The following is a 12,525-nucleotide window of genomic DNA, read 5'->3' on the forward strand; positions in this document are numbered from 1 at the left end:
TTAATCCAAACTTGCTTGACTTGCAGTGGCAATAGGATTCTGCTGACAAGATATGTCAAAGGAAACAAGTACACAAAATAGAGGAACTCCACTGAACAGCAAACATGGTTGTAAAAGGGGTTAAGACCAGCAAACACATCAGTGGATGGGATTCTTGAGTAATGCTGAAAGATTTCTGTCTTACATATTTAGATTCTGGAATAATCTTGTACACAGTGATGCATTCAAACAGACTAGCAACTTTTTTTTGCAATCTGGGAATTTTTTACTATCCTCTTATTTGTATCATGCAGTGCCACATTTCATGCTTTTCAGAAATGAACAGGATACTATGAAGTCTAACACAACCTGTATAGGTTGATATTCATATGTAACTTTCTTTGCTTCAGTCTTGCTCCAGATATGCTTGCAGGCACATATAGAGGACCTTGAAAAAAATCTGTAGGCTACAATAATAATTCTAGTGGCACCTTAGGGAAATGGAATTTTTGTGAGTTTAAAATGCAATTTTAGTTCAATACAATAAGAAAGCCAAACAGCCTTTTGTGCCCTTTGACAACCTGCTCCCAAGCCACCAAAATAGGAATAAAACTGTAATATACATAGTAACAACCGACGATCAGAATATGACCAGCATGACTTTTATATATGTGACTGAGACTGGTATTAAGCAAAATCAAAATGAAGGTTGCAAATTCTAAGTATTTCTGGCAAAGAGCAAAATGATTTCACTGGCAGAGGTCCTTAACCCAGTACTGAAATGTTTATTCGTGTCTTCTTATTAGATTATTTCCTCTCCATCTCCCAGACTAAGCAAATTATTTTTACCTGCATTCCTCAGACACATTAGAGATTGTACTGTGAAGAAACTTATGACCAGGAAAAACCAAGTTCAATTCATTGTTTGGAAAAAGTTTCAAAAGGTGCTACTCCACTTGCATGAAAGAAAATCTCCCTCCCCTTATCAACAATTTTTCATGAAAATGTTCTACTTATTTTCTATTATGTTCCTAGCTCAGAAGACAAGATCCTTATTTTATAATTGCATACCAAAGAAATAATGCTTTCCTTAAAATTTCCTTAAAATTCAGTGATAGAAGGGATAAACAAAAGACTTATCTGAAGATAAACATTTAAAAATATTTTAAAATTTTGAAATAAAATATAATCCTTCATAAACAAATCCATAATACTCAACAGTTCACATGGGCAGGATGTTGGTAGAGAAGGTTTGTAAATCCCACGCATTTGACCACAGGCCAAATCAAGGACAGAACTCAGGCTGGTGGTAGCAGCAAACCGCAGATGATGACCCCAGGGGCACCACTGTCACAGAAGACTAGTTAACTGAACAACTCAGAATAAATTTCTTGACTGGTAAGCAGCATGAGAGCTTCCAGAGACTACATTTACCTGGCAAGTAAGTTTTTACAGAGAATGCGACAGCGATAGTGTAAAATAGCAAAGAACAAAAGAGTGCTGTTCATATCGTTTTTATGTACACAACATGCACACACACATACAAATGTTTCTTAAAGAGGAAAGTTTAATTAAACAGTAGTTAAGAGAGTATGAAAGCTCTTTGTTTTATGGATGTCTGAGAAGGTGGTTTGGTATGAGGCAAAAATTACATGACTGGACTGTTGCACAGCTACAAGGCGAACAGAAGAAACATGATATACACTTGCTTCCTTGCAAGCATTCTGGCTAGTATCTTAATGAGTTCACAACCTTCAAAAGATTCAGCTTTCTTTCAGGTATTAAAGACAAAATTTTTATTTCCTGTTATTTCACTTTTCCGTGAGCTACAATAAAAATCTGGGGTTCTCTCTTCCACTTACCCATGGATGTTACATGTTACCTGGACTCCATTGTAACCAAGAACAAAGTCTCAAATATTCATTTTGTTTAATATAAAACAAATTCACTTTTAGTGTACCAATGTCCCAGGATTCCAAGACATAATTAACTGGTAGTCTTAACTGAAAGAAATCTCTAGAAACAGATGCATCTAGCAAGCAGTGTATTGCTAGATTTCTTCCTCTGAGAAGTACTGAATTATATGCACTAGAGGATCATACGACCCAGGGGAATAAGATCATAGCATCTACATTAGTACATTTCTGAATTATTAACAGTAATTCTATAATTTTGTATCATTTCATGATCATTTTCTCAAAGATGATGACCTAATTATTCATTAGGTACTCAGAATATGTAAGGAGGCATGTGTACCTTGCCAGTACTTTGTCAGATATAGTCTGCAGAGGAATTGCCACACTGTATAGGTACATATTCTATAATATCAGTGTTTTCAGTTCTCTTATTGCCATCTCAGAAGATCTGCTCTTGCCTTTGGGCTCATCCTAGATGTTCTGTTATTTATCTTCTTTAGTGGTATTTTCAACTGAGTTACCTGACTCTGGAGGAATTTTCATATGTTCATTTATTTATGAATCTTATTTGTGAATCACACTCTAAGAAATGAGCAAGAAATTATGAGCTCTGAAGTCATAAGTAAAGAGCTTAAAAAATAAAATATTTTCAAAATCTATAAATATCAAATAGATAATGTAGTATTTGTGGAGAAACAATTAAATTAGTTTTCCCAAAGATAAAATGAATTGATTTAATTGTTGAGGAAGAAATGTGCACCAGTTTGGATTATTTTTTTTCAAATTGAAAAAGAAAGTAGCAATAGCTTTATCTGTACAATTCAAAATAAAATTAAAAAAAATTATAATTTACCCTACCTTTGTACCTCTGAAATATCATGTTTGCCTAAGTTAGTGGAAAATTTATCAGAATCACTTAGACAGGAAAATAACATCAAGCCGCTTCTAGTTCCAAGATACAGAAACACCAGTTAACCCTAGGCATCTTTCATCACAAATATTCATCATCTTTAACATTTCTTGGTCACTCTTACTGATTTGCCATTATCCTTTAATTAGTCTTTAAATCTCATGCTCATTTTCACGGATATGTCTATTTAATACTACGATCAATGTATCTTTTTTCCAACAGAAGTTTTCAGCTTAGATTTTGTTACTCTTTTTCAAGACACAAAACAGTTTTCCAGTTAAGGAACACATTACTGGAACGGATCTACAGGATCAGTCCTGCAAGTAATGTCAGAGTACCACTTCGTACTTCCTTTCCATACCAATACAGTTCCATTTCACCACTATTTCAATTGGAAGCCTGCTGTTGAACTTCACACTGCCAGAGATTACCTTTTATTTTTTAGCCTAACATTTATTCATGGTCAAGTGCCTCCATTCATTATGTTTACACTACCCTTCATCTACTCATAAATATAATTAAATATACTTTTGCTTTGTTACAGTCAACCAACTATGCTTTTTTAATCTTTACTCACGTGGCATTTTCTCAGTCCCTGAACAGTAAACATTTTCTGCACTTCCAGTAATCCAGTCTGAATTGCACTAGAGTCTATAAAATGTTATTAATATTCTTCTTATTTTGAAACAATCTCTTGTTATCTTGCATTTTTATATATATATATATATATTTGTCTATGTGTATATATATATATACATATACAACCCCCAAATCTACGAATTTGTTTGTAAAATTGTTTTGTGAATTCTCTTTTCTTAATAGAGAGCTGACTAGCAAAAGATTTCAAAACATTAAGAATTACTAACAACCTCATGACATGCATAAAAATTCATCCTTGTGTATATTTTTCTCAAACCTACTACTTGGGGGTAAATTGTTAGATTTTTTTAAAGCAGTCCAGATTGACGGGTTCTATAGATGGGATAACCTGAAGTATTTTACTTCAAAGTAACTACATTCAATGCCAAAAAGATAAGTGGCCACCTATAATACCCTAAAACCTGAATTAATTTCAGAAGAGAAACACAGAAGGTAAAAAAATAGTGCTAGAGAATAAATGTAGGAAATTTAGTCACTGAAATCATCCTGCTGTTACCTACTGTCCACAAAATTGAGCAGCACTGTGCCACTACACAATTGTTGTACTACACAAGTATTTTAAAATTCAATGAAACTCTGGCTACTTTTTCCCTTTTTTGTGGGTTTTGTGGGTTGTTGTTTTTGGTTTTTTTCTCAATCAAAAGCAATCTCCAGAAACATTATCACTATTAAAGAATCTGTTCATGGCATTGTTTACAAAAGTTCCTAAGAGACAGTGACTATTTTATTGTCGAATTTATCCTTTATTTTATTAATGATGAGAAGTAATCAATGGAATGCTAAAAAAAACCCCCAAACTTGTAAAGAAATCTAGTCTGAAATCTGAATCTTGTTTGAAGCAAGTTCAGTGGTCACGGTAACACCAGATGACAGTTGACTCTTGCCCATTGTGAAATAGGCATGGCTCTTCTAAAAAGGTCACAAACTTTTCAAATATAGGCACCATGTTTTAAGTTTTGCACATACAAAATATGTTCATGTCACTCATATTACACAATGTGGCAGTGTTATAAGTCTGAACGTTATTGTAAATTAATGGCAGAGAGAAGAGCCTAAAGCTCACGTAAGACTAATGACTGGGATAAATCCTGAAAAGAGACAAAAAGTATAAAACAACAGTTTTCCTGTTATATGTGGGTTTGTGTGTGCATGTGTGAGAGTGCATATAACAAAAATGTTTAAGAGTAAGTTCAGATAATAGCCCATCCATTTGTTCTCAGCTTCTTATCCAGTTTCATTGCAAAGGCTTTGATTTTAACTCCATGTTAAAATGCAAATTCAAATCCCATATAAACCATTAGTTAGTGTGTTGTTGGCTGGTTCGAACCAATCAAAATTGAGAATTACTGCTGAATGTCTTCCTTTTAATCTACTTGTCAGCCTCTGGATATGTAGGATACTTGACTGTCTCAATTTTCTCCTTAACTTTATAGGATGGGTACAGGCCTGTTCTTCCTAATTTCCTATTGATGCCTTTTGAATAACCATCCCAGTGATTTCCAGCTACTCCAATTATATCTCCAGGTTCCATGGGAATTTCATCAGCAGTTCGTGGATGATGAGCATAAATAGCAATCTGGTTGTGAGCATTCTGTCCCCCAAAATAGTAGATATCATCCAAAGAATGGAAATATGCTGAAGCATCTGGATGCAATGTCTGCATAATTTCATAGGCAACTCGACAAACCTTAGAAATAAAAATAGAAGAAAAGTCATTAACATTGTGTGTGCCTGCAATATACCCCAGAAGTCAGAAATCAATGTATTGTAAGTTTCCTGGGAGGATCAAGTTTTGGAATGCCCAAGTTTAAAAAATAACCCCTGATCAACGAACCAAAAAACCTGACAAACAAACAAACAAACCTCAAACCACTCACTCCCCAAAACTGGATATTTACTGACAAGATGCATGAAATTGCTTTTTAATTAATCCTCTGGTGATCGGATTTGGTAAACAAATAAACAAATTGATAAATAATTAGAACAGTCAACTCTTCAGTAAAAATTGAAAATATCTATATGAACACTAGCAATCCTGCTTTTAAAAATGAATGATCTCTAGCCAATCAAATGTAAGCACGAATTAAGTTTTTTTCTACTACTAAAAACTGTATTTACTTCCCTTTGAACCTTTAGAACTTACATTTTCTAAGTTTATCCTGCAATAATGAGGCTTTATGTTTACTTTTCTACAGGAAGTTCCAAATTTCACAACCAAGCAATTCCAGAAGTCCAAGGCTTTAAAATGCTGTTATAATATTAGAACAGTGATAGAATTATGACTGTTGGCAACTTAGAAGACAAGTAAACGAAACTGAATTTCAGCAAGACAATGATGTTGGTGAGAGGAAAGATGTATTTTTACTTGTCATTATATTCCATTCTATGAAGGGAATTTTCTTCAAACTGAACACAGGTCCCCATATCAGAATTGTGTTGTACTTCTTAGAGTTGCCAGAAACACAAAAGGCTACCACTATATTAAAGGAAGGTCTTGTTAACAATTGGCTAGAAAGCTCTTCTCTGTCAGGTGTCCGACTTGGCCACTGCGAGCTTTCTGATTTCTGATCTGCATTATTGTAACTTTCCCTGATTTTGCGTAAGTTTGATAAAGGTTAATAACTAACAATACACCAGATTTCTTCAATATGAAGAAGCATTTGAGCTTTTTCATAATTTTTAGTCTATGTTAATACAGCAAAGCTTGATTTTACTTTTCTCCCTTTGAAGATACAGTGAATAGAACTTTGATCAGTCAAACCAAAGGTATTTGTACATTCCTAGCTTCTTTGAGAGAGGCATTTGCTTTAAAAATGCAATAGATTTCCTTTTATCCCTCTCTATCTGAACTTTAAACTAACTTTTGAGAAGTAGCTTTCAGAAGATCAGGCTGAAGTTAATTATTTGAAGTACCTGTTACACACCATAACGTAGAAACCAATTTGATTACCCATACATTTGTAAAAGCTTATTTTTTTTATAGCTTCTCTGACTGCTTTTGATGTTTTGTTCTCTGCATGTGTGTGTACCCCAGGAAGAGGATACACACACACGTATTACTAAAGATTTTACATCTTTTCAGTAGAAATGCTTTTTAGCAAGTGCATCCTGCATATCTGACATAAAACATTCAACATCTCTCTCAGCAATTGTTTCCTTTGTAGCACCAAATGTGGATAACTAAACTGTAAGCTGTTGAGGACAGTAAGCAAAATGTCCACATGCAGAAATATAGCTAAAGCCAGCCTCCCATTTTTTATTCACAGATCCACTTGTTTTGCAGCCTGTATACTTACATGTACAATGCAAAATACAAATACTAATAAATTCTGGAAGGAACCCAGATTATGAAGAAAAATATGTCAGTCAATGGGAGCTATGATTTCATCTAAATGAACACTGAAGAGCAAAAAAAAATTGTTTTAATGTGTAATCCTAATTTTGCTATTGTGTTATGATTTGTGTAACTACCATGTAACTCTTCTATACTTCTCAATTAATGCGATGTTGCTGAAATACAGTGGCAAAATAGGTTGTTTCCCTTGACACCCCATCACTTGATGGGACTAATTTCTTAATAACAGCATTTTAAGGAAATATCTATTCTTCAGCTTTATATTAGTGTTCATTTAGTTTTGGTAGCATAAACTCAATACAGGAGAATTCCTGATTCTATTCACATACAGTGTCATTTTCTATTAATACCTCTGCAATGAAGTTTTGGCTCTTTCTGGCAAGGAAAGGAAAATGGAAAAAAAAGTCAGCATGTCTTTTATTTATAAAGTCTCATTAATGAGAAAGTCCAAAATCACAATGGAAACAAATTAGAAAACACTCTCAACCTTACTTTCTCATCATACATATTGGACAAAAGATGGTCATTGACAGCCTGATTTTGCCTACCTTTAACACCAAAATAACTATCAAATGGTTTATTTCATTGATGAAAAGACAGAGACAGCAATTCAAATGTTAGAAATCAAAGAATCAAATTTTAAATCCATAAAAGAGAAAACTTTATGAACAGTGGGAAAACTTGCAACAGACCTTAGAAAAGCCCAATACATGAAGATTCTGTAAAGAATCACATTGTTGCATGCACAGAAAAACTGGTGTTAAATTATTTTTGAGGAGTTTGAATTATTAAAGCACAAAAAATTGCCCAGAATAAATTAAGTAAATCATTGGACCAAATTCATAGTCCACCTACTGAGAGTATCAGTCCAATATTGGATTTCCTATACTTAAGTAGAATTTTCTGCAACTCTGGAAAACCAAATATGTTATCCAATAAACATGTCAATTGTCAAATGCATAGTGATGCAGAATGAGACTTAAGCTCAAAGATATCATGTACCACAAAGGTACTCTCAAAGGGGTTTGTATCAGATGACCTACAGAGGTTCTGATCAAGCTTCTTCGCCTTAACTCTGTTGATGTATTTTAATATAAACTCTTCTTTCAAAATTACTCCAAACTAAATTACAGTATATTCTATCCAAGCCATTTGCACCTATATTTAAACTATGTTTATTCCCAGGAATTTATTTAAAGCAAACATTTATCACTTTTAACACAGCTATATAAAAACAATAATAGCAGAAAACGTTATAGATATTTCATTAAGTTTTTATCCAAGACCATATGATTCTTCCTTCAGAATATCAACTGTCTCTACACAAATGCACGTGTGGCATTTAAGTCATACAGCCTTAGGTCTTAGTTCTTTCACTGAGATATGCATTCAGTGGATATACTTCAGCTAAATCAAACATTATTATTAAAGTGAATGGCTCCTCACAAGCTTTTCCTAGTGAGGATTTTTACTTTGGAGTTTACTCATGTCTTGGTTTGAAATAGCCTATATTAATAACCTTCTAAATATGCTATAAAAGGTCTCCTTACAGGGTGTGGCGAACAGTAAATAAAGTGTATGTACAAGGATGATTGAAGGATAAGAGGCTTTTCTATACTTTTTGTGGTTTTGCTGTCTTCTTGCTATGGCAATGTTATTAAGAATTCTGCTTGCCAAGATCAACATATCACTGTATTGACCATAAATTAGTGTTAATATTATGCTTGTTACTTATTTGTAATTACAGTGCAGCAGACAATTTACATTTGAGGCTGTGGAAAAATTATTTCTTTTTAAGTGAATTTTGACTTTTGAATTTTGTGTCCACTTCCATCTAACAGTGCAATCATGTGTGATTGTGTCACCTAAGAGAATATATGACAATAACACGTCAAAAACATTCAGTCTGATTTCAATCGTATGTTGCCATATTTGAATCAGGTGGATCAGCATATCACTCACAAAATACTGCTTGGTGACTTTTTGCTATGCTTTTAATCTTAAAACAGCTTTTTATAAAAGCTTTTCATGATATATGAAATTAATGTACAATATAATGCAATAAAGAACCAAATACCAACAATGACAATTATATGGTTCAGTTTCCTACTGGTCTCCAATTTCCTTCATCATATCACTCAAGAAAGGAAGCTTGTAGCATATAATTATGTGCAAAAAGAAGTCTCTACAGATTACAGGGGTCAGAATTCACGTTTATTATGCTGCCACTGGATTGCTAGAAATGGAATAGACTGAAGAGAAACTAAATGTCAGTGCTCTTTATCTTTTCCACTCCCACCATCAACTAAGGCAACAGCAGATATGTTTGAACTGTAGTAGAATGCAAGGATGTGTAGAAATGGATGGAAACAAGCGGTATATTTTCTTCATGCAAAATTAAGGTGTTAAACATGTTTACAATTATTTTTATCTATTTCAAATGCCTTACCAAGCTGCATAGAGATGGATGGATACAAGTTATACATTAACTTTATGCAAAACAAGAAACTCAAACATGTTTAATATTTTTTCTTGCTTATTTTGAATGTCTTAATTAAGGCAGTAACTTCAATTAAAGAGAAGTAACCAATGCTTACAGTCCTCTAAATGTTCACATAAAATACCAAGCCTTTGATTCTGGCCTGAAATTTTCATGAGAGGTCACTGAGAACAAGATAACAGGAGCATGAAGAAAACTAAGATTTAAAACTGGTACATATAATCCACATTGTATTTGCATTGCAGTTTACCTGGGATGAAAATGTACAGACCAGGAAGTCTGCCTGAGACAAAAAGTGAATATCCAAAATAACACCTCTTAGGGAGTTTTCAGTATATCGGTTATGAAGTCCTGCTGACCAGGATATGGAGTTATCGCTGATAAATTCATAATTTGGATACCTGTGAAAATACAACACACTGTTAACAGCAAAAAAATTTATTTTAAATTTTTTTAAGAAGCATTATTTCCGCTGCAAGTTAAGGTTGACAGTTTGTGTTAAGTGAGTCTCTGCCTTATAGGAAGTGAATTAAAATTTTGCTGAACCCTGTAGAATGTTACTGCTGCCTCCAATCATGCCCTCTATCTAGAAAAGAAAAGAAATAAAAAGATGCTGTAAGTCTGTCTGATATGTAACACTGTAGAGGAAGCGAAAAAATATCAGGAATTATATGTCACATTCTGCTAATGATGGTGATATGCTGATTTTAGATGAAATATAATCCAATCACTTAGTTTTCTCTACTGCTAAATAGGACATGGGATTCTAACTTTACTATACTACATTTACTACCACACTGTTTGTTAGATACTGATTATGACACTGCGCAAAAAACCCCAGTCACCTGTAAAAGGGACATATTTAATAAATTAATCTAAATTAACAAAACCAATAAAAAGTCTTTTATTGTTCTTAAAGTCACATGGAGAACAAATTTTGCAATTTACTGGTCAAAAGGAAATAAATGTAAAATTTCGTGCCAATGCACTTTTCTTATTATAAAAAAAAGCAGTACTACTTTAAGTCAAAATATTTTATTTGAAATATAAAATCTTGTTTTATATTATTTTTAAAATAAAAGATTTTATCATGTAACAACAACTACTTAAAAATATTAAAAAGTAATGGTCTTTCTCAAAATATTTATGCCCCTGTACTGGGGAACTAAATCTGAAAGAAACTGTGAAAAGAAGAATGAATTAATTAAATTTTCAATCAGCCCCCTATCACATTTTTAGAGACATAACAAAGGTGGTAATTACATTGATGTTACACATTAATTATATTTAAATCATGAAGTGCAACTCAAATGGCTAACCACTCAACTACAAAATTTCAACTGCAGGGCTAATTATAAAACAAATACATACATACATATATATAATTATATATATAAATATAACAACTTTTTTTCAAATTTACAACTTCATAGCAAATATAAATCAATACATTACATAAGAGAGTAAGGCAGCTAATATTACATTTGTAAGAATTAAACATTCTGATACTGTTTAATAAAGAAAAATAAAAATCTAGAGCTGCCTGTAATGCTGGAACAACAATAAATTAAACCCATAACTAGATGTTTCAAAGTTTGACAGCTCTGTGATAAACATTGCTCAAAACAAGGTTTAAACTCATAAGGTCTTGTAAAGGTAAAGAAGTTAACATGTACTTGTATACAACAATGCAGCATATGCATACACTCCGGACACACATCAGACATGATTATGACAATCTCTTCTTAGAATATGCCCAATTTATTCCATTGTAATGTTAAAAATATGGACAAACTGTTTTCAGAAGTGAAATGGACAAGCAGAGGCTGGCTTTTGTGACTACCAAATCAGGAAATAATTTGATTTGCTTAAGAGCAAATCAAAAAAGTGTATGCAAGTCTCCCACATTTGATGTGGAATGTATGGTAAATTTCACATTAATAGCAGGACAACTTTAAAGGCTGTATTTGATCATGTATGTCAGGGAAAGTTCCTACTATATTAAAAACAAGACAAAACAAAAAAGGAAGAGAAGGTGGAAATAGTATTCATTTACTATAAGACCTCTTCTGAGAAATTACAGGAGCATATGAAACAATAGTTTTTTCAATAAGAACTCTTCCACAATTTTCCTTCTCATCCTTTCATGTCTAACATTTTTTTGTTAACCACCTATCAAAATGATGGCACCATAATATTTGCAATACATTCTATTCCAGTTTCCATTGTGTTAATCATACTCATGTTTTTAAAAAGAAAAAAGTACAGACCAAATGGAAATATGTCCTACTCTGAAAACTAGCTGAGAAACAGAGATAAGCATCAATCTTATTTCAGTGAAAGAACTCTGAACAGAGCAACATGAAGAACATTTAACAGAAGGTGGCATTTCTAGGGACAGTGAACATGGTAAAGATATTTGCACTACTCCTTGCAAGTTCTTGGCATCGAGAATACCGCTAAAATTAATCACTTTCTTCAGACTTCAAAAGCCAGAATCCACATGCTGTGTAGAGACAAAAGATCTTTCCTTGAAGAATCTGATTCCTTACTAGCAAAAGATCAGTCAACTTTAAGGAATGAAGCACAAGGAAAAAAGTATCATATTGGATCTGATTAAAAAAGTAGTCAGAATTATTTACACATCTTTTTATGCATAAATTTAAAATTTTCTCCTTCTTTCCTTTATTCTGGAAACAGTCTTTGAGATGCTTTTAAATCTAGTCTTCAATCCAGTTTGTAAAATTGATCCAAATTCATCTAACCAACAGTTTCAGAGCCCATTTCTTCAAACCAGTGATCAAAGCTTATAATTTATCCACTCACACATTTAAGTTTTCAAACAAGCACTTTTATGTTTTCCCACACACACAATGTTCATGCTTGAAAAAGAGGTTTCTTTTAAAATGTTAGTAAAATAGCAGCCATATTCAGTGTGACCAAAGAATCTTCTTATCCACTATCCTGTCTCCAACATAGGCTGAAAGCAGCACATAAAGAAAAATACCAAGAAAAAGGGCAAGCGTATACTCCTCTCAAGCCGTATGTGGCCCACTGACTTCCTGCATCAAGTGATGTTTAATTCTCCTTCCCATTCACTATAGTGCTTTAGATTCTATTTAGATCCGATTCCTGCAAAAATGGCTGCAAAGAAAGTGGAAATTCAAAAGTTCTATAGTTAGCTCGTGCTTCCTTCCATTCCCTT

At 33.1% G+C, this 12,525-nt stretch overlaps 1 protein-coding gene across 4 annotated transcripts in view; it reads right to left on the reverse strand.

Moving 5' to 3' along the window:
* Positions 1 to 1,526: 1,526 nt before the first annotated feature.
* FUT8 (fucosyltransferase 8) overlaps positions 1,527 to 12,525 on the reverse strand; it is a 114,774-nt gene continuing 103,775 nt past the window's right edge. For all 4 annotated transcript variants that reach the window (XM_027704624.1, XM_027704639.1, XM_027704632.1 and 1 more), the window contains 2 exons: positions 9,571 to 9,721; positions 1,527 to 5,152 (listed from right to left, as the gene is read on the reverse strand). In XM_027704624.1, coding sequence (XP_027560425.1) covers positions 4,835 to 5,152; positions 9,571 to 9,721 — 469 coding nt within the window. In that variant the 3' untranslated portion in view covers positions 1,527 to 4,834. The remainder of the gene's footprint in view (positions 5,153 to 9,570; positions 9,722 to 12,525) is intronic.

The sequence above is a fragment of the Neopelma chrysocephalum genome, unplaced genomic scaffold (assembly GCF_003984885.1).
Source record: "Neopelma chrysocephalum unplaced genomic scaffold, ASM398488v2 Primary Assembly neopelma1_24, whole genome shotgun sequence".
In the NCBI taxonomy this organism is placed as follows: domain Eukaryota; kingdom Metazoa; phylum Chordata; class Aves; order Passeriformes; family Pipridae; genus Neopelma; species Neopelma chrysocephalum.